At 40.2% G+C, this 27656-nt stretch overlaps 1 protein-coding gene across 3 annotated transcripts in view; it reads left to right on the top strand.

Annotated features, from left to right (window-relative positions):
- Positions 1-24783, top strand: part of EPB41L5 (erythrocyte membrane protein band 4.1 like 5) — a 229699-nt gene extending 204916 nt beyond the window's left edge. For 2 of the 3 annotated variants that reach the window (XM_037001034.2, XM_037001032.2), the window contains 3 exons: positions 15805-15846; positions 16186-16316; positions 24031-24783. In XM_037001034.2, the coding sequence (XP_036856929.1) occupies positions 15805-15846; positions 16186-16316; positions 24031-24097 (240 nt within the window). In that variant the 3' untranslated portion in view covers positions 24098-24783. The remainder of the gene's footprint in view (positions 1-15804; positions 15847-16185; positions 16317-24030) is intronic. The other variant, XM_037001033.2, reaches the window with a different exon arrangement.
- Positions 24784-27656: the final 2873 nt, after the last annotated feature.

Genomic DNA, 27656 nt, shown 5'->3' with positions numbered 1-27656 from the left:
AATTTTGTATCCTACAGTTTTGCTGAATTCAGTTATTCTAATAGTTTTTTTGGTGGAGTCTTCTATGTAGGGTTTTCTATGTATATCATGTCATCTGCAAATAGTGACAATTTAACTTCCTCCTTAACAATATGGTTGCCTTTTATCTTTTTATCTTGTGTGATTGCCATGGCTAGGACCTCCAGTACTATATTGAATAAAAGTGGTGAGAATGGACATCCTTGTCTTGTTTCTGATCTTAGAGGAAACGTTTCAGCTTTTCGCCATTGAGTATAATGTTGGCTGTGGATTTGTCACATATGGCCTTTATTATGTTGATGTACGTACCCTCTGTACACATTTTGTTCAGAGTTTTTATCATGAATGGATGTTGAATTTTGTCAAATGCTTTTTCAGTGTCTGTGGAGATGATCAAGTGATTTTTGTCCTTCTTTTAGTTCATGTGGTATATGATGAGATTGACTTAGGGATATTTTGCCATCCTTGCATCCCTTGAATAAATCCTACTTGGTCGTGATGGATGATCCTTTTAATGTATTTTTGAATTGTGTTTGCTAATATTTTGTTGGGGATTTTTGCATCTATGTTCGTCAGGGGTACTTGTCTAAAAGTTCCTATTTTTGTAGTTTGTTTTCTTTTGGTATTAGGGTGATGCTGGCCTCATAGAAAAAGTTTGGAAATATTCCCTCCTCCTCTGCTTTTTGGAATACTTTAAGAAGGATGAGTATTAGCTCTTCTTTAAATGTTTGGTAGAATTCATCAGTGAAGCCATCTGGCTCTGGATTTTGTTTGTTGGGAGTTTTTTGATTACCAGTTCAATTTCATTGCTAGTAATTGGTCTGTTCAGATTTTCTGTTTCTTCCTGGGTCAGTATTGGAAGGTTGTATTATTCTAGGAATTGATCCATTTCTTCTAGGTTGTCCAATTTGTTGGCACATAACTTTTCATAGAATTCTCTCTTAATTCTTTGTATTTATGTGGTATTTCTTGTGACTATTCCTTTATCATTTCTGATTTTGTTTATTTGTGTCCTCTCTCTCTTTTTTGATAACTCTGGCTAGGTAGGTGTTCTGTTTATTTTCTCAAAGAACCAGCTGGTCTCTTGGTTTTGTTAGACTTTTCTGTTGTTTTATTCTCTATTTTATTTATTTCTTCCCTGATCTTCATTATTTCCCTCCTTCTACTAACTTTGGGTTTCATTTGTTCTTTGTTTTCTAGTTTGTGAGTTTAGACTGTTTATTTGGGATTTTTCTTGTTTTTTGATGTAGGCCTGTATTGTTATGTACTTCTCTCTCTGAATGGCCTTGGTGGTATCCCACAAACATTGGACTGTTGTATTTTTGTTTTCATTTGTCTCCATGTATTGCTTGATTGCTGTTTTAATTTGGTCATTGATCCCAGTGATTATTTAGAAGCATGTTGTTTAGCCTTCACGTGTTTGTAGGCTTTTTTGTTTTCTTTGTATAATTTCTAATTTTATACCATTGCAGTCTGAGAGGTTGCTTGATACAATTTCCATCTTTTTTTATTTACTGAGGCTCTTTTTGTGGCCTAGTATGTGATCTGTTCTGGAGAAGAGTCCATGTGCACTTGAGAAGAATGTATCTGCTGCTTTTGAGTCAAGTGTTCTGTAGATGTCTGTTAAGTACATCTGATACAATGTATTGTTCAGTGCCTCTGTTTCCTTATTTATTTTCTGTCTGGTTTATCTGTCTGTTGATGTGAGTGGTGTGTTAAAGTCTCCTACAGTGAATGTGTTGTAATCTATTTCCCCCGTTAATTCTGTTAGTATTTGTTTTACATATGTAGGTGCTCCTATATTGGGTGCATAGATATTTATAATGGTTACATCCTCTTGTTGGACTGACCCCTTTATCATTATGTAATGTCCTTCTTTATCATTTTCTTTGTTTTGAAGTCTGTTTTTTCTCATATAAGTACTGCTACTCCTGCTGTTCTCTCCCTATTATTTGTGTGAAATAATATATTTCCATCCCTTCTCTTTCAGTCTGTATGTCTTTGGCTTTGAAATGAATCTCTTGTAGACAGCACATTGATGGGTCTTGTTTCTTTATCCATTCTGCCACTCTGTCTTTTGATTGGTGTATTCAGTCCATTTGCCTTTAAGGTAATTATTAATGGATATGTACTTATTGCCATTTTATTGTTGTCTTCATGTTTTTATAGTTCCTCTCTGTTCCTTTCTTCCTCTCTTATACTTTTCTCTTGTTATTTGATGGTCTTCTTCAGTGCTTTGATTGGATTTCTCTTTTAAAATTTTTTGTGTATTTATTATAGGCTTTGGGTTTGTGGTTACCATAGGTTCAAGGATAGCTTCCTAACTATATAACAGTCTCTATTAAGTTGATTATTGCTCTATTTCAAACACAGCCTAAAGCTACTTCTTTTAGTACCACTTCTTCCACCTCCACACTTTATGTATTGGATGCCATTATCTGCATTTTTTTGTGTATCCTTTGACTGATTTTGTGCATAGTTGGTCTTATTACTTTTGTTTTGTTCTAATTTCATATTTGCTTGGTAAGCAGTTGGTCTACTACCTTTACTGTAGGTTTATTTTAACAGGTGAAAACTATTTAGGCTGGGAGGGGCTCAAGATGGCAGCTTGAGTAGTGCAGCAGAAATCTCCTCCAAAACCCATACATATTTTTGAAAATACAGCAAATACAACTATTCCTAAAAAAGAGACCAGAAGATACAGTACAGCAGCCAGGCTACATCTACACCTGCAAGAACTCAGCATCTCACAAAGGGAGTAAGATACAAACCTGTGACCCGGCGGGACCCGAACACTCCACCCCAGCTCACTGGCGGGAGGAAAGGGGTCAGAGTGGGGAGGGAGTGGAATCACAGGACTCCTAAATAACCAGCCCTAGTAATCTGCACCGGGAGCACAGACACACATTACATGGTGTACTGGATATTAGAGAAACGGGAAAGTAAAATCTGAGACAGAGACTGCGAGCAGGTCCCTACAGGTGTCTCCCCTGCTTCAAAAGAAAAGCGGGCACTATTTAAAAGTCTTAAAGGGACAAAGACTCAACATCTGGAGAAAATTGTCCCAGCACACTCAGCCCAGTAGGCTGGGAATCTTGAGGAACTTCGGACCCCATCACCCCCTGTGGGGTAAAGCAGCCCCAAAGCTCCTCAGGGCAATAAGCAGCCTGCCATTCATTTCCCCACCGGCCGGCACTGCAAGCAGACCAGCAGACCCGCCACATCCAGGGAACAGCCCTGCCCACAGCAACCACACAGAGTCTCCTCCCAGCATGCAACTAACCGGGACAGACAGAGGAAGCCAGAGCAAGGTCTGGAAGGCACAAAGAGGCGCTGTTCTTGCAGGAGAACACACCTGGCATAGCTGCAACCCCCCCAACAGCGCTCTAGGATAGCCCAAGGATGGCCCCACCCATGGCAGCTCAGGAGATTGTCCCAGAGACTGACTCCAGGTGTGCAGGTAACCGGCACAGGCAGCCAAAGCTGGAGCAAGGTCCGGAAGGCACAAAGGGGTGCTGTTCTCACAGAAGAACGCACCTGGCACGCGTGTGATGTACTGCAGTGTGCTAGGCTATTCCGAGGGCAGCCCCGCCCATGGCAGCTCAGGAGATTATCCCAGAGTGCTGCCGGGGTGTGGGCAGACGGCACAGGCAGTGGAAAAGGGCAAGGCAACCAACAGGCAGGAAGGGACTTTGTTCTCCCAGATGAAACATGCGCCCACGTGCCTGCGACCACTTCTATCACCATGAAAAGGCAGAAGAATCTGGTCCAGTCAAAAATCACTCAGACAACCCCAGAGAGAGGGCCTAGTGAGATAGATATAACGAATCTTCCTGAAAAAGAATTCAAAATAAAATTCATAACCATGCTAATGGACCTGCAGAGAAATATGCAAGAGCTAAGAGATGAAGTCTGGAGGGAGAAAACAGAAATGAAACAATTGACAGAAGGTCTTATGAGCAGACTGGACTAGGTACAAGAGACTGTTAATGGAATATCAATCAGACAACAGGAATACAGAGAAGCTGAGGCAGAGAGAGATAAAAGGATCTCCAGGAATGAAAGAATATTAAGAGAATTGTGCGACCAACCCAAACGGAACACTATTCACATTATAGGGGTACCAGAAGAAGAAGAGAGAGAAAAAGGTATAGAAAGTGTCTTTGAAGAAATAATTGCTGAAAATTTCCCCAAACAGGAGGAGGAAATAGTCTCTCAGACCATGGAAGCCCACAGATCTCCCAATAAAAGGGACCCAAGGACAACAACACTAAGGCATAAAATAATTAAAATGGCAAAGATCAAAAACAAGTACAGAATATTAAAGGCAGCCAGAAGAGAAAAAGATCACCTACAAAGGAGAACCCATTAGGCTATCATCAGACTTTTCAACAGAAACCTTACAGGCCAGAACAGAATGGCATGATATACATAATGCAATGAAACAGAAGGGCCCTGAACCAAGAACACTGTATCCAGCATGATTATCACTTAAATGTAAAAGAGGGATTAACCAATTTCCAGACAACCAAAGTTGAGAGAATTTGCCTCCCACAAACCACCTCTACAGGGTATTTTAAAGGGATGGATCTAGAGGTAAGCACTCCTAAGGTGATGCGGTCCAGCCGCGCCTAGTCGAGCAGGTCCTGAAGTGCGGAAGAGGGGCGAAGAAAATAAAGAAAGACAGAAATAACTGGGAGGGCTGACGCTCCCATGTGTCGCCAGCCAGCAGCCCTGCTGCTTCCGTCTGCTGCTCCTAGTTGGGCTTGAACTCACAACTCTGAGAGTAAGAATCTCATGCTCTACCGACTGAGCTAGCTGGGCAGATGGGGAGGGCTGACACTCCTTCGCATCTCCAGCCACTAGCCCTCTTGCTTGCCTCAGCTGCTCCAGTTCGGCTCAAACTCACGACTCTGAGGTTAAGAGTCCTATGCTCTACCAACTGAGCTACAGCAGGGTTCCTGTTAGTTGCTCATGGAATGCGTAAACAGAATGTTCTTTGTTCTCCATTCCCGCCACATTGGCAAGTGGGGCAAGGGCATAGCCGGAAGCAGGGGCGGTGTTTCCACACATCTTCAAAGTCTCCCTATTTTCAGAGTGAGGAGTCTTGGCTTGTCTTCAAGGACAAGATATGTTTTTGTGGACAGATAACTTCCAAGGACTGCACCGGTTGTTCTCAAGCTTGTGCTTTCCCATGCTGCATTCAGACATGGGGAAAGGTGCTTTCCCATTCTGCCTACAAACATGTGAGAAGACAAAGGCAGTCCCCAACACTATGGCTAAATAGATGTCATCAGAGAAAATAAAATCACAGCAAACAAAGCAGACCAACCAAATACTAAAGACGAAAAGTAAAATCAACTATCCAGAAAAACAGTCAAAGGAAACACAAAAGAGTACAGAATAAAACATCTAACATATAAAGAATGGAGGAGGAAGAATAAGAAGGGAGAGAAATAAAGAGTCATCAGACTGTGTTTATAATAGCTTAATAAGAGAGTTAAGTTAGACAGTTAGATAGTAAAGAAGCTAACCTTGAACCTTTGGTAAGCATGAATCCAAAGCCTGCAATGCAATAAGTACATATCTATCGATAATCACCCTAAAAGTAATGGGACTGAATGTACCAATCAAAAGACACAGAGTAATAGAATGGATAAAAAAGCAAGACCCATCTATATGCTTCTTACAAGAGACTCACGTCAAACCCAAAGATATACACAGACTAAAAGAGAAGGGATGGAGAAAGATATTTCATGCAAACAATAGGGAGAAAAAGCAGGTGTTGCAGTACTTGTATCAGACAAAATAGACTTCAAAACAAAGAAAGTAACAAGAGATAAAGAAGAACATTCCATAATGATAAAGGTGGCAGTCCAACAAGAGGGTATAAGCATTATAAATATATATGCACCCAACACAGGAGCACCAACTATACTAACAGAATTAAAGGAGGAAATAGAATGCAGTGCATTCATTATAGGAGACTTCAACATACCACTCACTCAGACAGAAAAATAAGTAAGGACACCGAGGCACTGAACAACACACTAGAACATATGGGCCTAACAGATATCTACAGAACTCTATACCCAAAAGCAGCAGGATACACATTCTTCTCAAGTGCACATGAAACATTTTCCAGAATAGACCACATACCAGGCCACAAAAAGAGCCTCAGTAAATTCAAAAAGATGGAAATTCTACCAGCCAACTTCTCAGACCACAGAGGTATAAAATTAGAAATAAGTTATACAAAGAAAATAGAAAGGCTCACAAACATATGGATGCTTCACAACATGCTCCTAAATAATCAATGGATCAATGACCAAATTAAAACAGAGATCAAGCAATATATGGAGACAAACAACAACAACAGCATAAAGCCCCAACTTCTGTGGGAAGCAGCAAAGGCAGTTCTAAGAGGAAAGTATATTGCAATCCAGGCCTAATTAAAGAAGGAAGAACAATCCCAAATGAATAGTTTAAAGTCACAGTTATTGAAAGTAGTAAAAGAAGAACAAATGAGGCCCAGAGTCAGCAGAAGGAGGGGCATAATAAAGATCAGAGAAGCAATAAATAAAATTGAGAAGAATAAAACAATAGAAAAAATCAATGAAACTAAGAGCTGGTTCTTTGAGAAAATAAACAAAATAGATAAACCCTAGCCAGACTTATTAAGAGAAAAAGAGAATCTGTACTCATAAACAAAATCAGAAATGAGAAAGGAAAAATAATGACGGACTCCAAGGAAATACAAAGAATTATTAGAGAATACTATGAAAACCTATACACGAACAAGCTGGAAAACCTAGAAGAAATGGACAACCTCCTAGAAAAAATACAACCTTCCACAACTGACCAAGGAAGGAACAGAAAATCTAAACAGACCAATTACTGGCATCAAAATGAATTGGTAATCAAAAAACTACCCAAGCACAAATCCCCTGGTCCAGATGGATTCACCGCTGAATTTTATCAGACATATAGAGAAGACATAATCCCCATTCTCCTAAAAGTTTTCCAAAAAATAGAAGACGAAGGAATACTTCCCAAATCCTTCTATGAACCCAGCATCACTCTAATACCAAAACCAGGCAGACCCCACCAAAAAAGAAAATCACAGACCAATATCCCTGATGAACATAGATGCAAAAATACTCAACAAAATATTAGCAAACTGAATTAAAAAATACATCAAGAGGATCATACATCAGGATCAAGTGGGATTCATCTCAGGGATGCAAGGGTGGTACAACACTTGGAAATCCATCAACATCCACCACATTAACAAAAAGAAGGGCAAAAACCACATGATCATCTCCATACATGCTGAAAAAGCATTCAACAAAATTCAACATCCATTCATGATAAAAACTCTCAATGAAATGGGTATAGAGGGCAAGTACCTCAACATAATAAAGGCCATATATGACAAACCCACAGCCAACATCATACTTAACAGTGAAAAGCTGAAAGCTTTTCACCTAAGATCGGGAACAAGACAGGGATGCCCACTCTCCCCACTGTTATTCAACATAGGACTGGAGGTCCTAGCCATGGCAATCAGACAAAACAAAGAAATACAAGGCATCCAGATTGGTAAAGAAGAAGTCAAACTGTCACTATTTGCAGATGACATGATATTGTACATAAAATACCCAAAGACTCCACTCCAAAACTATTAGAGCTAATATCTGAATTCAGTAAAGTTGCAGGATACAGAATTAATACACAGCAATCGGTTGCTTTCTTGTACACTAACAATGAACTACCAGAGAGAGAAATCAGGAAAACAATTCCATTCACAATTGTATCAAAAAGAATAAAGTACCTACTAATAAACCGAAACAAGGAAGCAAAAGACCTATACCCTAAAAACTACAGGACACTCTTAAGAGAAATTAAAGAGGACACAAACAAATGGCAACTCATCCCATGCTCTTGGCTAGGAAGAACTAATATTGTCAAAATGGCCATCCTGCCTAAAGCAATCTACAGATTCAGTGCAATCCCTATCAAAATACCAACAGGATTCTTCAACGAACTGGAACAAATAGTTCTAAAATTCATATGGAACCACAAAAGATCCTGAATATCCAAGCAATACTGAGAAAGAAGAATAAAGCAGGGGGGATCCCGCTTCCCAACTTGAAGCTGTACTACAAAGCCACAGTAATCAAGACAATTTGGTACTGGCACAAGAACAGACCCACAGACCAGTGGAACAGATTAGAGAGTCCAGATATTACCCTGGAAATATGTGGTCAATTAATACATTATAAAGGAGCTATGGTTGTGCAATGGGGAAATGACAGCCCCTTCAACAGCTGGTGTTGGCAAAGCTGGACAGGTACATGTAAGAGAAGGAAACTGGATCATTGTCTAATCCCATACAGAAAAGTAAATTCAAAATGGATCAAAGACCTGAATGTAAGTCATGAAACCATAAAACTCTTAGAAAAAAACATAGGCAAAAATCCCTTGGACATAAACATGAGCAACTTCTTCATGAACATATCTCCCCATGCAAGGGAAACAAAAGCAAAAATGAACAAGTGGGACTATATCAAGCCGAAAAGCTTCTGTACAGCAAAGGACACCATCAATAGAACAAAAAAGGCATCCTACAGTATGGGAGAATATATTCATAAATGACATACCCAATAAAGGATTGACATTCAAAATATATAAAGAGCTCACACACCTCAACAAACAAAAAGCAAATAAGCCAATTAAAAAATAGGCAGAGGATCTAAACAGACAGTTCTCCAAAGAAGAAATTCAGATGGGCAACAGGCACATGAAAAGATGCTCCACATTGCTAATCATCAGAGAAGTACAAGTTAAAACCACAGTGAGATATCACCTCACACCAGTAAGGATTGCCACCATCCAAAAGGCAAACAACAACAAATGTTGGTGAGGATGTGGAGGAAGGAGAACCCCCCTACACTGCTGGTGGGATGTAAATTAGTTCAACCATTGTGGAAAGCAGTATGGAGGTTCCTCAAAAAACTAAAAATAGAAATACCCTTTGACCCAGGATTTCCACTCCTATGAATTTACCCTAAGAATGCAGCAGCCCAGTTTGAAAAAGACATATGCACCCCTATGTTTATTGCAGCACTATTTGTAATAGCCGGGAAATGGAAGCAACCTAAGTGTCCTTCAGTAGATGAATGGATAAAGAAGATATGGTACATGTACATAATGGAATATTATTCAGCCATAATAATAAAACAAATCCTACTGTTTGCAACAACATGGATTGAGCTAGTGGGTATTATGCTCAGTGAGATATGCGAGGGAGAAAAAGACAAGTATGTGGAGTATTAGAAGAAAGAAAAAACTGAAAGAACAAAACAGCAGCAGACTCAGAGAACCCAAGAATTGTCTAATAGTTACCAATGGGAAATGGACTGGAGAGGATGGGTTGGAAGGGAGGGAAAAGGGGGAATTACGATTAGCAGACATATGTGTGGGGGGCCACAGGGGGGGCTGTACAACACAGAGAAGGCAGGTAGTGATTCTATAGCATGTTACTACGCTGATGGACAGTGACTGTAATCAGGTATGTGGTGGGGACTTCAGGGTGGGGGCAGTTTAGTATCCGTAAAGTTGTTCATTTAACTGTAGATTAATGGTACAAAAAAAAAAAACAATGTATTTAGGCTTAAGAACATTTCCATCTAGAGAAGTCCCTTTTACATATCCTGTTATGCTGGTTGAGTGGTTGTAAATTCCTTCAGCCTTTGTTTATCTGGGAAATGTTTAATCTCTCCTTCAAATTTGAATGATAATCTCTCTAGGTAGAGGATTCTTAGTTGAAGGGCCTTCTGTTTCTGTACATTAAATATTTCATGCCACTCCCTTCTTGCCTGTAATGTTTCTGCTGAGAAGTCTGCTTATAACCTGATGAGGATTTCCTTATAAGTAATCTTTTTTCTCTCTCTGGCTGCTTTCAATACCGTTTGTCATTTTAATTATATGTCTTGGTGTTGTCTTCCTAAGGTTCGTTTTGTTAGGGGCTCTCTGAACTTCTGGGACCTGGGTGTCTATTTCCTTCCCCAGGCTGGGGAAATTTTCAGCAACTTTCATTTCTTCAAAAAGAGTTTCTACCCCTTTGTCTCTCTGTTCTCCTTCTGGTACCTCTATCATGTGAATATTGCCCATTATGGAGCTGTCCCACAGCTCTCTCAGTGTTATGTTGTTTCTAGATATCCTTTTTCTCTGTGTTCCTCAGCTTTTTTGTGTTCTTCTCTCTAACTTCCATCTCACTGATTGTCTCCTCTGCTTTCAGCAATCTGTTTTTCATGCCCTCCATTGTATATTTCATTTCAGTTATTTTATTCTTCAGCTCTGAGTGGCTCTTGTTTAGCTCTAGTATCTGTTTTTTGAAGTCCTCCCTGAGATCTTCAATACTTTTCCACAGATGAGAGCATATTTATGATTGTTACTTTGAAATCTTTATCAAGAAGATTGGTTGTCTTTGTTTCACTTAGCCCTCTTTCTGTCCTTCTGTTTGGAACATTTTCCTCTGCTTCCTTATTTTGTCAAGGTTTCTGTGTTTCTTTTTATTAGATGGATCTGCTAAGCTTCCTAGTCTAGAGAGCAGTGGACTTAATGAAGAAGGCATCCATGATGCCCAGAAGCTGAAGGCTCTTTACTCTCCAGTGCCTGGTTCTCCTTTGCAGTGGAGCCCCAGTTGCTGTTGGTGGGCTATGGGCAGGGCTGCCTTTCTGTCTGTTTGCTGGTAGTGGTCTATCTTTGTCTGCTGTGGAAGGCAGTTGGCCTCAGTTGGCCCTTTGTGAGCAGAGCAGGGGCACTTATGTGGGGATTGTTGTGGGTAGGACTGCCCTCTGCCTGCCCTGCAGCCATGGCAGAGCTGCTGGGCTAATAGGTTGGGTGGGGTGTTCAAGCAGCATCAAGAGGCATGTGCAGCACCAGGTTGGACTGCTCACAAGGAGGAAGGAGTGCTTGAAGATGACTCCCACAGACGTCTGCCTCGTTGGGCCAAGACCGGACCTAGAAAGCTGGGAAAACCTCCCTCTCTCTGCCAGGAGGCAAAGTCTGAACTCCTGGGCTCAGCAGGCGGGTGTGCATGGAAGCGTCTTGAGGCTAAGCAACCTGCAAGGGGAATAGAGCATTCAGGCCCCCCTGAACTTTTGGGCCGAGGGAGGGCTGGCGACATTTCATACACTTGTCCTTTCTCCTGTGGAGAGAACTCTGTCCAACTCTTGCCCCTCTTGCACCCTGCTGTGGAAAATCCTTCAAACTTCTGCCTTTGTGTTGGGTCTCAGTGGGACCCGTGGAGCATGCCCGTCTTCCACAAGTGCCTGAAATCTCCACCTCCCAGAGTGCTCTAACTCTCCCTGGTGTCCAGCCCTATTGATCACCGGAATCGAATGCAATGTTGCCTTGTTTCCAGAGCAGATTTCCAGAGCCAGGTTTGCAGAGTTCCTGAATGTCTTCCCCTCTGCTGCTCCATTCCTCTTCCTCCTGTCTATGGGCTGGGATGAAGAAGGGCCGGGGTCCCAACTGATGGTAGCTGTGCCACTTTACCCTTTTCTGTGTGGTCTTCTCTTCACCTGGTGTAGGTGGTTTATCCTGCAGTCTCAGGTCATTTTCAGGGTCAGTCGTTTTTGCTGTAGTTGCTCCCTTGGTATGTGATGGGAGGGGGTTTCTGCATTACCTTCCTGCTCCACCATCTTTTTTCCCCCCCTTTCCCATTTTATTTTAAACTGGCTTTAAGAAGGCTATGGCTTTCTGAAAATAATTTCAGCAAAACCTTTCATCAATCAAAACAGTGAAGCTGTAAAAAAAAAAAATTAAAGATATTTAAATAAGTACACTTAGGGGAAATGTTTTTATTATCATATTTATGTTTACCTAAGTTATAGTTACCATTCTAAAGGAGAGTCCAAATTATAAAGTTCCGTCTTCCCCCAGAGGAACAAAGGCAGAACCTAGAACTTAGAGCAGAAGTATCTATTGCTAAGATGATGAAGAAAGTTCTGGACAGCACTAAGGTTCCTATCAGTTTGGGAATTGGTAAATATATAAAATAAATTTGTGACAAGAAGATACCTTGATCTTTGGATCAATAAGGTAGCATCCATTTTTTAAATACCAGGTACCCAAATTGAGTTAGTTACACCTTTCAGTCCATGGCTGGCTATTATCTCCTTAGGTCCATGAAAGGCCTCTCTTTTGTTGTTTTATTTCCCTTTATATTCCACTTCCCACTTACACTCCCCTTTTCCCCTGAGATACCCAGTCTGTTGTATTTAAGATATGTCCTCCCAGACCATCTTTCATATATTTATTTTGATAAACATATTCATTCATATCTTTTTTAAGGAATTGTGGGACTGTTTTGGGATATGTACTCGCAAGTGGGATTGCTGGGTTGCATGCTTATGTGAACACTTACGCTGTAAGGTGCTTATCGCTCCCAGAACGGTCCCAGCAGTTTAGAGCCCCACCAGCATTGCTCATGTTTCCCACTTTACACACATTATTCCTGATCTGATTTTCTGGTATTTCCATCTTTATGGGTTTGTCTTGTTTCAATTTGCATGAGTTAAATGTTATATCTCCCCCATTACTTTAATGCTGATTTAAGTTTCCAGCTTGAGTAAGTCACCTATTCTTGTCTTTTGCCCATTTTTCTATTGTGTTTCCTATCTTTTTCCTAGTGATTTTGTTGCTGGGCAGCTGCATCTGGGGAGGTCTCTCTCTCTGCACACTAGATGAAAGGAGGGCTCTTGATTATTATCAGTTCTGAAAGAATTCCCATCAGGTCGAAAAAGTGCCAGCAAGGAAAAGTACAAGCAAATGTTAGCAGCCGTGCAGGCAGGAGAGAGCAAGGAATAACAGAGGGAGGATGGGGAAGGCCCTTGCCAACTCCTAAAGCCAGGGTCCTCTGGCATCCAATGTCCACCTGATCTGCATGGTGTGGGAATTATATCCCTACCACCCTAGGATTTGGGGGAGCCCCAGAGGGCTGAGTGGAGTGAGATTATGTTGAGAATTTCCACTTCCCTACTGGTCTGCAATAAAACAAGGAGAGGGAAAAGGATTCTGCTAAGACTAGAAATCTGAATGAAGTGACAAAGTTACAAAAACAGTTTCCATGAGTTCCTGTCTTTATCATGGAGAAGAGTTCAAAGACAAGTGCCTTAGATTTATGTAACAAGAAAGTTTATTTTATAAAACAATACTCAGATGGGAGTGTAAGGAATCTCAGAGAAGAGGAGCACTTAAGGGTTTTAGGCTTTGGGGTTTTATAGGGCCTTTGGGTAGGGGTCAGCATAAGGCATGATATATACAGGTGTTTCATAATTCCTTTGAAGTTTTGTGTTAAGAATAGGGGTATTTAGTGACTTGTGTTCAACCAGATCTCAGCATTCTTTACTCAGGTAGGTTCATTTACACTCTGGGGGTCTGTCTCTCATCCTGGTTGCAAAGTTACTTAATTGATTAAAGGGCTGGAAGAAAAGGAAAAAGAGTGTATAGATTAGGTTAAAGAATATGATGGGCCTTTTTTGCAGACTAAGTAGGTTTTACACTGTCATGACCCTTGTCCCATTTCCCTGTTATATATCAATATCAGGAGTTTCATCCATATTCCAGAAGTTAATTACATGTCAGTGCTGGATATTAACAATATTTTCTCCTAATCTGTGTAATATTAACACATGTGAGAAATTTTTGTATCATGGTATCATTTGTGGGAGGTAACAAGGAGATTGACACAGCCCCTGTCATCACTAGGGAGGTAGGTGAGCAAAATAGGTTTACATCCTCCCTTGAACAAAAACCCTTTAATTACACAGTCTTCATTTTTTCACCCATAGTTTAGGTTTTAAAAAAATCCTTCCTTATCTGCCACCCAGTCTCCTGAGGTCACAGAAGTGTTATTTTCTGTTTTCTATTAGTTATCATTCTATTTTACCTTTCACATTTAGATTTTAACCCATTTGAACAGTTTGAGTTTTTTGCATAGATATTGTCATTTTGATATAATGCAACTTTGTGCTTATCCATATTGAGTCAGTTTTCCTAGTATTATCTACTAAATAATCCATCCTTTCCCAGTTGGTTTGTTACTGATTTTTCTATTCTGTTACATTGGTCTAGTACTAATGTGTTTTTATTACTCTGGCTGTGGAATCTGTTTTAATATCTAGTATATCATTACTTACAAGTATATTTTAAAATCAGTTTGTCAGATTTCCCAAAAAATTCTGCTGGCATGTTAATTGAATTTATATTGAATTTATAGATTATTTTGGAGAAAACTGGCATTTTTGTAATATCTTGCTTTTCATGAACATGATATATATTTCCATCTTCTCTTTATTTGAGTCTTTAAATGTTTTCTATATCTTCTGTATTCTTTATGAGGTTAAATCTTAAATACTTTGTAGTTTTTGATGCTGGGAATGGTATTTAATTTTTTGTTATTGCATTCATAAGTTGATTTTGTGTCTAGCAAACTTGCTGAATTCTTTCCTTAGTCAATCTGCTGACTCTGTTGCACATTCTTTCAGTTTATAGGTGTGTTTAATATCTCTGCAATTATTGATTAATCCATTCCTCACTTATTGCTAGATCTGTCAGTTGTTGTTTTGCGTATTTGAACATATGCTGTGAGATGCAACTGTGTTGTTAATGGTGGTCATACATTTTTGAGCTCCTTTTAGCACTTTAAAGCTTCTCCTTTGCCCATTCATCTCTCCTTCAATTTCCCTTTTGATACAAAATTGGCACCCTAGCTTAAAGTTTGTATTTCCTAGTATATAATTTTTTGTCCTTTTATTTTCAACATTTCTGCATCTGTTGGTTTTAAATGAACCTTTTGTGAATGAATATTCTGCTGGATCTTGTTTTTAAGTCTTAAGAATTTCTACCCTCTGATTGAGTGTATCTGTGTATTTACTGTAATTATGCTTATTATAGCACTCATTTCCACCAAACCATGTTTTCTTTACTTTCACCATATTTTCTCTCTCTCTCTCTCTCTCTCATTTCCTGTGGTGAAAGTACATTTTCTTATATTGGTGGAAAAGTCATACACTGTATTTTCATTCTTCTGGGATTACCTAATTTACTTACGTATTAATTTTTTATCAGAATTTAAGGCCACCAGTCCAAGGACTAGTGGGAGTTTCCATAAAATAGGAGGAGTTTATTAGATTATAATTCTACACATAGAAGTAAGAACTCAAAAATTAATCATTATGAGGAATGTTAGAAAGGTCCTATGAGTCAGAAGCAATATGGGTGTTTTTATTGCTGTTTTGTACATGCATGCATGATAATTAAAGAATGACATGTATGTAAACAGATTTTTTTCTGTGTACTTTCTTTGTATTATTCATTTGGATTAGTCACTCTCCATTGTTCAGGATGCCAAGAAGGCTATGATTATGTGTAATGAACTGAAATTTCAGAAAATAAAATGGTAAACTGAGTACTAAGGGTGGGGGAAAGTCCTATTAACTGAAAAGTAGCAGTAACATTCTTGGAGTAGTACATTTTTTGTTTAAAAAGATTCTCAGAAGTTATGACAGTTCCTTAAGTGGTAAGATGTGGCATCTATGTTGTAGAAAAGAATCTTGGATTCAGAAGTCTGTGGCAGTTCAAGGGGGACCATTAAGAGCTGCCCCCCCCCATACACACAATGTGTTTCAAAATTTTTAAAAAGCATTATGAGTATAACTGTAAAAACGAGTCAGTCTTTCCTAAAAATAAATACATATATAAAATTTATTTTAGGTTTCTTCAGCATCCATGATCACACCCCGGTGGATTGTGCCAGTAAGTTATTGATACTTGCAATTGTTCTTTTGGTCACCTGTTACAGTGAGGCCTAAAGGATTAACAGACTCTTGTTTTTCCTTAAAAACTTGGGGTTATCAGAGTTCTGTTAACTGGACTGTAATGGCTTCAGATTAGCAATTTAACTTTTCTGTTTGTAAATTTTTAAGAATGCTGACAAAAATAAAAACCTGAGGTAAAAAAACAACCACTGAAATAACCATGATCATCATCTCTCTTATTACCATAATCATTGGAGAACATGATTTGCAGCTGGATTGCTGACCATTGGGTAAGTATGTTCAGCTTGGCCCAGAAATGTCGTTATGTCTCCCTCAGCAGAGCAGTGTCCTTTCTAATGGACTCGCAGGTAATGGAGCACCCTTGGCAGGCAAGGAAGAGCATGGTAATAGAGAAGCCGTCTCGGTGATCTCTTCCCCAGCACCATTCTTGGTGGATGCTGTGACCAGGTGAGGAAATTATTTCTCAGTTGAAGCCCTTAAGTATCTTTTAGGAGGAAAAAATCATAAAACTAATTATATTTAAAGCAAGAATGCCAATTCTTTAATTGAAATTAATTGAAACTGGATAAATCTTTTCTGTTTATTATTTAGAATAATGGGTTTTTTTTGTCAGTAGCAATTTTCTACAAAATTATGAAGTAGACACATGATTTTCTTTCTGGCGTCTAAAATTTTGTACAAAATTTTTTTTGCCATTTCATTTTTCTAGTGATTCTGTTGTATAATAACTTTGTGTATGCAGTACCCTCTAGTGCCAGAAACTCTACTCTCTGGAGCTGCCAAGCCCCTGGCCATGGTGGGAGTTGCAGGCAAGTGGCAGTGGCACCTGCTGGGAACAAAGAGCTCTTTCCTGCTTCGCAGCTGCAGTGCCTGCCTCTCCTGCCAGGTCCAGTGAGTCGAGCACACAGGGAGGAGCCTCTGCGTTATACCGCAGTAGCTGCCTTAGGCAGGGCCACCTCTTGGCTGGCCAGGTGAAATGGCAGGGACAACAGGTGTGTCGACCAGTGACTGCTGGGAGGAAGGAGCTGTGGGCTGTGTATCGCAGTGGGGAGCCTCCAGGCTGTGATGCTACCCAAGGGGATGGAGCATCTCAAGTTCCTGAAAGTTCCGAACCTGCTGGGCTGAGTGTACCAGGACAATTTTGTCCACCTGCCCTTTCTCTTGAACAAGCTCCGTGTAATCCTCACCCCTTTAGCAGCCCTCTTGCTGTTGGGAAGTCTTTCAAAGTGCCTGCCTTTCTTTTGTCCTGGAGTGGCCAGGTGTGGGTACCTGTTTTCCACAAGCAGCTGGAATCTCAAGTCTCTCTGAGTATTCTTCCTGTCTTTACTTTGTAACCCCTCCAATCTCCAGAGCACCATGTAATGTGGGTTCATGCTCCCAGAGCAGATCTCCAGGCCTGGGTGTTCAACAGTCCTGGGCTTCCACTCCCTCCCCACTCTGTTTCTCTTCCTCCTGTCGCTGAGCTGGGATGGGAAAAGGGCTTGGGCCCTGCCAGATCACGGCTTTGCTACTTTACCCTTTTCTGTGAGGTCTTCTCTTTTCCCCAGATCTAGGCAGTCTGTTGCAGGCTTTGGTTCGCTCTTTAAGGATTAGTTGTATTTGCTGTATTTTTGTGTTGTATGTGGTTTTGGGAGGCGGTTTCTGCCTCACTTCTCATGCTGCAATCTTTCACCCACTCTAAATCAACGTTATATGGTTTTCTAAATAAAGTCTTCATAGAGATATTAACAGTCTTATCTTTAAAAATCTATATTTGTTTTTAAATTGCTTTATGTCTTTTCTTTCATACTTTAGTACTATGTTGTCCATCAATAACATGAAGAGGCACACAGAAAGGTGAGACAGGAGGTTCTAGGTAGGTGAGGGCTCTGACGTAGCTTTTACTCAAACCTGTTACAAACTCATTTCAGCAGACTGCTTGCCACACACAGAAACTGGACTCAAAGGAGCTTTTGTTCAGCATGTAGTTCTTCAACTTACCAAAACTGTACCTATTTTGTGCCAAAGATTTATAATTGCCTTCTCTCTCACCACAGACTTTTTCCAGATTATGTCTGCTATTTCTGTTACACTCCTGGTGTTAAGAATGTGGGTCAATTGAAGTAGATTCTATCCTAATTAGATTTAAAAAACTCATTAGAGAGAAAAAATTATTATAGATGATTAACTTGAGATAAATCTATAGTTCATTTTAAAATTGTTCTTTTATCTCCACAGTCTCTAATGTAATATAATTATTCACTCATCAACACTTGTTGAATGTCTGTTACATACCAGTCATTGACTGTGTCTGGCACTGAAGATAGTAATGAACAAGATAGATATAGCTCTTGCTTTGGGGAACTCACATGTAGTTGTCAAAGATCACTTGATACAAATTTAATGTTATGTTCTAAACATTTATCTGTCTAGTAATTGCCACTATAAAAATAGAGATTACCTGCAGAGGACCAGGTGATAGTGCTTTCTAATTGAGCTTAAACAATAAAGTGTGAGTTATTAAGGACTTATAAATTTAAAATTACTGACGAAAGAAAAGCTCTTCTCCACTCCTTCCTGAAGTAGTAATAAAAGAACTTAAGAGATAAAAATGGCAAGTAGTACACCAGAAATTAATATGTCTATTGTACCTCCAAAAAAGAAAAGGACAAATCAATGGAACAAAATGGAGTCCAGAAACAAACACACACATATATAGTTACCTGATTTATGAAAAAGAGATGGTGCAGTGCTGTGGGGACAGAATGTTTTTTCAGTAAGTCAGCTGGACAAATTAAATATCCATGTGGAAAAAAGTCTTGACCAACTTCATACCATATGCAAAAAATCCATTCTAGGTGGGTTACAGGTCTAAGTATGAAATGTTAAATAAACTTTTAGAAGAAAATATAAGTGAATATCCTTGTGGCCTGATTGAAATAGACAAAAGATTTTTTTAAATAGGTCATAAAAAGCATTAATCATAAACAGTAAAAAATTGATCACTTGGATTACATTAAGAACTTCTGTTCATAAAAAGATATGATTTCAAAAGCTAGAAAAGGGAAGCTGTAGAGTGAGAGAAAACATTTGTACTTCCTCCCTCCCTGTTTCTCTCTCTGACAAAGAACTTATATCCAGAATATATAAAGAGCTCTTGCAAATCAGCAAGAAAAAGCTCACTAGAAAAGTAGGCAAAATACTTGAATAGGTAGTTCACAAGAGGATACCCAGAAGGCCAGTAAGCAACAAGGCTGTGCAGTTTGACTAGTTATTGAATAATACAAATTCAAACCACCATGTGGTGACTACTACACACCAACAGAATGGCTAAAGTGAAGAAGACACCTAGTATGAAGTGCTGGTGAAGATATGGGGCAACTGGAACTCTTTAAATTCGAATAACCATGTTGGAAGTTGGTTTGGCACTATCTACTAAAGCTGAACATACCCAGAGGCTCAGTGGTTCTATTATATACATACCCAATAGAAATAAAAATATATGTCCATCAAAAGGCATGTAGAAGAATGTTTACAGCAGAGTATACATAATAGTCCAACCTGAAAACTTCCCTAAAGTACATTAGTGTCCCGGCCCGCAGGACGAACGTGGAGTGTGCCGGAGACACCTGCAGAAATGAGACAAGCAAGAGACACGAAGAATGACCAGCAAGACAGGATGTCTGATCAAGCTGGCGAAGTTTATTGTTTACAGGCTCAATTTATACAAGTAGCAAGTAAGGGGTGGGTCAGGAGATAATTGGACCTTAGGTGGCGCTGGCGGGGAGGTGTTTTCACACATCCTCAAGGTCTCCCTATTTTCAGAGTGAGGAGTCTTGGCTCATCTTCAAGGACAAGATATGTTTTTGTGAGCAGATAACTTCCAAGGACTGCACCGGTTGCTCTCAAGCTTGTGCTTTCCCATGCTGCGTTCAGACGTGGGGGAAGGGACATAGCCCCGGCTCCCAACACATTAGCATTCAACTAGGTAGATGTAGAGCAATGAAAATTAATGCACATCAGTTGCAGTGTAGAATACACATGAATCACATTAACATAATTATACCATAGCTTGAGCAGCTTAACACAACACACATTTATAATCTCGTTTTTTGTGGGTCTGGAGTGTAGACATGGCTTTTCTGGGTCCTCTGCTTCAGAGTCTCTTGTAGACTCACAAGGCCACCATCAGGGTGTCGGCCAGGGGTAGGTTCTCATCTGAAGACTCAAGTCAAGAAGGGCTACTGGTTGTAGTTCGCAGAATTTAGTTCCTTAAGAGCTGTTAGACTGAGGGCCTCAGTTTTTAGCTGGCTATTGGCCAGAGATTACCCTCAGTCTTTGCCATGTGGACCTTTCCACTCTAATTGCTGATTACCTCATCAAAGTTAGCAAACCACGAAGGCAGCAGAGAGTCTGCTAGAGGCCAGAAGTCACAATGCTGTGTAATGTAATCACAGAAGTGACATACCGTTAGCTTTGCTACATTCTGTTAAAGCAAATTCCAGGTCCTGCCTATGCTCAAAGGGAGCCTACATGAGAATGTGGCTACCAGGAGGTGGGGATCACCTGACCTAAGGTAAGAGTAAGGGTTAGTGGGACCCTCAGAGTTTCCCCACCCCAATAATGGTAAGCAAATAAAGTTCAAAAAGAGACACAGCTCTTAAAGACCAATTATTATGGCTACCCTTGAGGTGGTTAATGATTGGAAGGGAGCCCACAGGGACTTTTGGAAGGCAGCTATGCTCACCACTATACCACCAACGCACACTTCCACAAGGACTTTTGCAGCGCTAGTAATTTTAATCTGCATGCTGATTACAAAAGTTTGCTTAGTTTGCAAAAGCTATCAAGCTGTAAACTCATGATTTGTGCACTTCAGTATATGTGTATTATAATCAGTAAATTTTCTTAAAATGATGATTGGGTCACAGCTCTACCGATTCATATTTACTTGTAATGCATATTTACTTTAAATGCATAAGACCATAAGGACAAAGAACAGAAGAGACAACAGCAACTGAGAGACCTCAAATGTTTTGGAAGCAGATAGATGACATTTAAATAAGTGGCAACGTACTTAGCAGAGAGGAGAAAATTGAAATCAGCCTGAAAGTGGTGGTGGAGGTGGGGGTGTGGAAACAGAAAATACAAAGCAGGCAGTACATTGCAGAACACTGGAAAGGCAAGGAATTGGAAGTACCAGTTGTTTGTGAAGGTAGGGGTGCAAGGTGGGGCTGAGAATATGACAATTGGTTGAAAGTATTTATACCCATTTAGACACAACATACCCACCCCACCCATGCTGGCATGATTCTAGTTTCCCTCCAGAGGAGCTGGGCCAGTGAGCCTCTGGATTTGGAAGTTTCTGTTTAGATTCAGGCCCTGAACTGAAAACAGGGAGGTAAACTCAAAGCACATACACTGAAGGGCGAGACAGCCACCCTTCCTTCTTTTTGCAGCTTCCAGTATGCTGTTGGCCAAGCTGTGAATGTCTCAGGTGAGAAAGTAAGAGGATTATTCTTTAGAGAAGCTGACCAACCAAAGAGAAAAGGCCCATCTAACAAAATTGCCAGTAAATCTACATAAATAACTGCCTGGAAGCCCATTAGTGAGTTTTGCCAATATGTACAGTTTCCAAACAGCATTCCAGTACTTGTGTCTTAAATATGAAGCAAGCCAAAGATTATCAGATATTTGGGGAAAGGCTAAAGCAAGTAAACTGAAAAAGAAACAAGGAAGAAATAAAGGCAATGTGAGTCTCAAAACCCACAAGAGATAGTCTTATTTTGCATCACTAGAGACAAAATTGCACCCATGAAAGAGTAACTGGAAAATATTAAAACGGAACAGAAAAAACAAAATACTCTTAGAAGTTATTAAACCATGTTAAAAATAAAATCCAAAGAATGTGTGGAAGATTAGATTGAGGAAATCTTCCAAAAAGTAGAACAAAAAGGTTAAAACTGTGAGAGAAAAAAACAACTGGAGGATTGTCTTGGAAGTCCAATGTGTGAACCATCAGAGATCCAGAAGGAAGAACAGAATAAATAAAAGAAAAAACACTCTTGAAGGAATTGAGATCTCCCAGAACTGAAGTACTTGAGTTTTTAGGTTAAATGGGCCTACTGAGTCCGAGAATGCAAATAGACAACGCCCACCAAGGAACATCATGCAATTTCAGAATGTCCAAGTTAAGAGGATATATCTTCACAGAGAGGGAGTTAAAAACAGTACTTAGAAATAATTGGTAGTCAGAATGACAGAAGACTTCACTGCAGGTTAGAAGATAATGGAACAATGCCTTCAGAATTCTGGAGGAAAGCATTTTTCACCTAGAGTTTGATACCCAAACTATCAATAAAATTTGGGACTAGAATATGTAGACATAGAGTTTCTCCAAAATCAAACTTGCCATGTGGTCTCACGCAGGCAGCTGCTTACTGGAGGATGTGTTCCTTCCACCTGTGATAATTCAAGAAGGTAGACCACGTGGGACCCAGGAAACAGTTCCAGGAGGAAGGTGAAGGGAAGTTCCGAGGTAGCAGCTGCCAAGCAGCCTAGAAAGGATCCTGTGCTGATTTGAAGAGGAGTTCAGGAAGGATATTGCCAATAAAATAAAAAACGTGACCCATCCCAATTTTAGAAAAATTATATAAATGTCTGAGTGTAAAAGAGAACTAGGTAGGGGTCTATCTGCAAGGCTGGAGATAAATTAGAAATAAGTATGGAAAAAACTGAGCAGGCAGTCACAACAAAAATGAGACAGTTATTCAGTCCAGGGAAAAGAAAGTGTGCAGGAAAAAGTATATAAGTACTCAGATGTGAAAATATTTACATAATTACAACAAACTGAATTGTTCATATAACTATTGAAAAGACAGGAGGAAGAATGGCGGGGCTGTTGACTGTGGTTGTAAGTCCGGGGAAAGGAAATCCCAGGGCAAAATACCCCTAAAAACCAAAATCAGTCAAAGGGAGAAATAAAGTTTAAAATCCGTTTATTGCTCACAAACTGCAGTCCAGGGCCGTCTTCTCTGCGCCAACAGCAACCACACCAGCTGTCCCCCTCACCTCTCAGGTACAGATAAGCCCTCGGTTGCCTAGGGAATTACCCATTGATATGGAGATGAACTTCTCCACCCCTGAAGAAAGATGCAAATGCACTACAGCCATACTTCTTTTCACCTCTGAACACCTATTGATAGGCAGATATACTAAAGCCAGGTGAGATAGTCTGGAAATGTTTCAATTTTACACACAGAGGTGTATGAATATTAAGCCTTTATAGTAAACAGTAGGAAGTCACTGTAGAAACACACGACTTAGAAGAAAAGTTAGGCAGGACTACTTACTGTTGGTTGTGCGCCATAGTCACCTGGGCACTTGTTACACAACACAGGAGAGTGACAGGCCTTCAGCCTGGTGGCCTGTCTGTGTGGAGCCTGAGACTTTGTAACAAATTCCAGGGACTACACTCTGAGAATCAGATATAGAGAACAACGAGAGGAAATACCAGGAAAAGAAATGGTTGAGTGTTGTGTCTGCATAATAGAAATGGGAGGGGTGGAACAAGTGGCTGCTGTTTCATCTGTAAATCTTGGTAGTACTTTCGATATATTAAAGGATGTCCTTTGTACTATATATTTTGATATTGTTTATGAAACGAAAATAAACATTGTTACATTCTTGCATCTAAGTTCATACTCTTCACTTAGAGCAGAGGCCCTTGGGCCCTCATGCAAAGCCACCATACTATCATTTTTCACAGCCCTCTAACAAAGCAGATTAACTCGTGTAGTAACTCACAACACAGCCATGCGGAACTACATAAGGAAGCGCGGAACAGCCTACGGCTTTGGTGTTTCCAGAGCAGGCTGCTTCATGTTCAGCATAGTACTGTTCTTGATACTCAAAATACTGACTCATTAAGAAATGGTTAAATGTCTCTGGCATATTTGGCAGAGGAAATCGATATCTTTAGGTTTCTTCAAGATGAGAAATGTTCATCAGTTATGTAGAAAATTCCCTCCTTTGGAAAATCGAATTGGTAAATTAGGTGTTACAGCATCGTCATTTAGGTCTCTGACTTAGCCTTTACATGCTTCGTGTGGCACAGGTGGAGAAACGCACGTGCTCCTACCCCCGGTGGTTTCACTGAATACCAGTTCTTTCTTCCTTTCAGCTCTGCTCCAGCTTTGGCGGAAGAAGCCGTCCTGAAGCAGAAGTGTTTACTGACAACTGAGCTCTAAGGGAGCTGCCTCCCCACCTGTAGATGGAAATGCCCCCACCCCTCCAGCAGCCCCTCCGTGAATGGGTTTAACTGGAATGTACTGGATTCAGCAACTTGCCCTTTACTTTCACCTAAATTTGACTTCACCTCGTGAAAGCACTGCCACATTTTCCGTCCAGCTGGAGGGACTTCATTAGACTGCGTATTTGCCCAAATTAAGGGTATCTGGTCTTTTTTATAATTGTGTTGAAGTTGTAAATTCCTGAAACAAGGGAATTACTTTCCCAGTGGTTTTCTTACACTGCTTGGCTCCTCCTGGTGGTTGTAGCTGTTCATAGCACCTCCGTAACTACAGCTTTGGATTATTTCTCTCTAGTATGAGGGTGTCTTTGATCTGAATGCCTATTAGAGAAATTACCCTTTTCCATGTATTACCTGGAAATTCGGAACTTAGGAAATTGCTGAGGACATTTTTCTGGTAGATTAAGGGCAAGCTTTTTATTTTTATTTTTTTATAATAATTAAAATACTAAAGAGAAGTTTAGAGTACAGAGGGTTTTCAGATGGCTCCCATCCTGTAACTTCTTACTGGACCAGCTATCTTAATACCCCAGGTTTACATCAAGGCAAGATAAATCTTGAGAAGAACTGTAGAGAAAGCAATTGCCTGTCTTTTTTTTTTTCCCAGCCCTTCTCATAGGAAACTCTCATGCATCACAGACATACTCTGTGACTTCAGCCTGGAAGGGGCAAGCATAGGCTAGAGAGACCCTGGGGCTCTTAGCTGTAGACACCCATCATTCCTCCTGAGCCCAATGAGGAGTGTGCTCCTTGACAGACTCAGGTCCGGAGGGAGTAGCACACAGCCACTTCTGCGCACTGGGCTAACATGGCTCCATTTAAAAGGTAATGTAAGTGGAGTAAATTCAGACCTTGTAAGCTGAGGAACACAAAATACCAGGACAGAAATGGGAAATTGGTGTGGGGGGATTTTGTTTCTTGAACAACTACCCTGTGTGAAACTATACACAACATAGTGAAAGAACTTGCATCTCACAGTACATTAAGAATTTCATGTTAGTTTTAAAAAGTTCTCTAGAATTTCCTCATCACTTTTGGTCTATACAGAAAAATTATTGATGCTGAAGTAGTACATGCTCATCTCATAGAAAGAAAATAAAGTATAAAAATAACCAGCTGTAGTCCCAACAGTAGAAAAATACTCTTTTAGCTTTAAAACTTTAGAATTCACAAGGTAACATCAATTGCTATTGGAAATTAGGATGATATGGAAACCACTTTGACAAAGTTGTAGTTAATTCCTGTTTTTAAGGACTGGTGTTGAACTATACCACTTGGAATGTGTTTTTTAATTTTCTGCCCCATAATATGTATGTAACTGAGTGTTAATTTATGCTGCCCAGCATAGAAGAACATCCATCTTTAAAGCTCCATGGTTTAGACTATCCTGGGCATAATCGTGTTCAGGCAAACACACACTAGAGTCTGACTGGAAAGCTCAGGAATCTTAATTTTGTGTTGTTTCCCAGGGAGCTGGAGAGATTGGAAACCACTTTTGCACAAAGTAGTTTTGCTGAAGGAAAGAAAGTTGACACTTCTTGCTGGCTGCCTCCCTTAAGCCATTATGCTAAATTTGTGAATTTCATTGCTGCAACTCTTGCCAGTTTTTAATTGTAAGACAGATTTTCTTGCAGCTGTAAATGACACCTAGAACCAGAGCTTTATCCAGGACATGTTGGACTGGACATGGAATTTTCAGTGTACTGACAACCCTACATGAACTGAAAGGCTGAACTTGGGCTTCTAACCACATGCAGCCAAGACATTAGCAGCTCAGAAAGCCTAAATTCCCCATCTAGTTTAGGGTTAGCACCATCCTAATTTTAATTTCTAAAATTTAGGGATTAAGTTGTTGAAAATATTCTATAACCTTTGTGTCTTCAGGTACCTGTATTCTTACCAGTCAGCATAATGATAAGCACTTTCTTAAAATTCATTTGAATTCAAATTTCTCAAGCGAAAAGGAAACTTTTTCTCATATCTTGGCTTGAAGTGGTAAACAGAGAAATTAATACTTTAATGTATTGGATTAGATGCCTGTCAGGTATAACTTCTCTCACATATCTGCTACTCGTGCCATCTCTAGAGCTGCTAGACCAGTTCTCTTCTGCTCATCTTAGAATGGAGGGCAGGGCCATGCTGAGGACATCCGTGAACATGTCAGGAGGGAGGGGGATGTCTGTCTCTGTGAGGAGAGAGAAGCTTGTGGGTGTCAGTAAAAGATGCTAGCAGGGATTTGAGATGATACTGGGTCAGGAGGCAGGCCGGTTGCAGTGATGCGGGAGGGACCAAGCTGGTGAACTTCAGGACATAGTTCCCCATCACAAGAGAACAAAATCCACCTGCACATCTGAATCATCTGATAAACTATGTAAAGCTCTGCTCCTCGTATGAGATAAAGCCCTGCTGGCTGTTCAAAATGAGGGCTCATTGGGCAGGAATTTTTTCCTGTATCTAGATGAGATTCCCATACAGTAGCACAATATAGCTAAAGAAATATCAGCAACGTTTAAGTCAGCAGTAATGAGAACACGTTGGAAAAGAGAGCAAGAATAATAGTTTATTTGAGCGTTCCAGCTAGAAAGCTGTTAACATTCTTCCATTGGAAGGCTGCTTGGAGATGATTTATAGTTGAGATAACAGGCCCAGATCAACAGAAAATAAAGAAGGCCACTTCAGCCTCAGGCTCTACTTCACTGTGGTTACCTTCTCTCCAGATTCCAGTACCATGTTTACTCTGGTTACTCACTGTGTTCAAAGATGACAAGATGCATGACTTGTGAGTGGTGCCCATGAGTGGGTTTTAGGCAGCTGCATAGAAAGTGGCAGGCTCCTTTTGTGGTTTGGGCACTCCTGAGGACACTTAGCACTGTGCCCTGCAGTAGACGCCTGCCACTTAATTCAGCTCCGGGCAGCAGGAAGGAAGTGACTCAGTCCACTTAGAGCCCTGAAAGTGGGTAGTAGTGGCCTGGTGGCTTACAATAATATTGATAGGCTTCAGTTTGTCTCTAGACTCTCCTTCTGAACTTGTGAAATACGATCATCTTTCTTACTGTTTGTCAGTAGTGTCACCGCTAGACACAGGAAGGGCTCATTGTCCTTCCATCCCTGCCCTTCAGGAAACTGCCAAATGAAGGCAGGTTAGTTCCTTCATCTTGATCAGTTTAGACATGCCTTTAGCAGCTTTCCTAAAATGTTTATATTGTTGTAAGAAAAATTCTTTAAAAAAATATTTTTCACAGTTTACTTTTTGTCTTTACCTTTATTTGCTTTTGCACAATTGCATGTTCTGTGGACGGTTAAGGGTGAAAGCCTTGGGTTGTCCCTTGCATCCTGCTTGTGCTCTTATGCTTCTTCATTCAGGCCACAGCTGGTACCTCTTGTCTTCTCATAGGCCCCAGAATGAAAACTCAGGTGTCACTTAAGTAATCTAGTTAGAGCAGAATTATTTGGCAGTCACTACACAGAGAGAAATCTTCCATGTTTTTTTGTAAGGG

The sequence above is a fragment of the Manis javanica genome, chromosome 7 (genome assembly GCF_040802235.1).
Source record: "Manis javanica isolate MJ-LG chromosome 7, MJ_LKY, whole genome shotgun sequence".
In the NCBI taxonomy this organism is placed as follows: Eukaryota; Metazoa; Chordata; class Mammalia; order Pholidota; family Manidae; genus Manis; species Manis javanica.
This window is presented reverse-complemented; position numbering and strand designations above follow the sequence as displayed.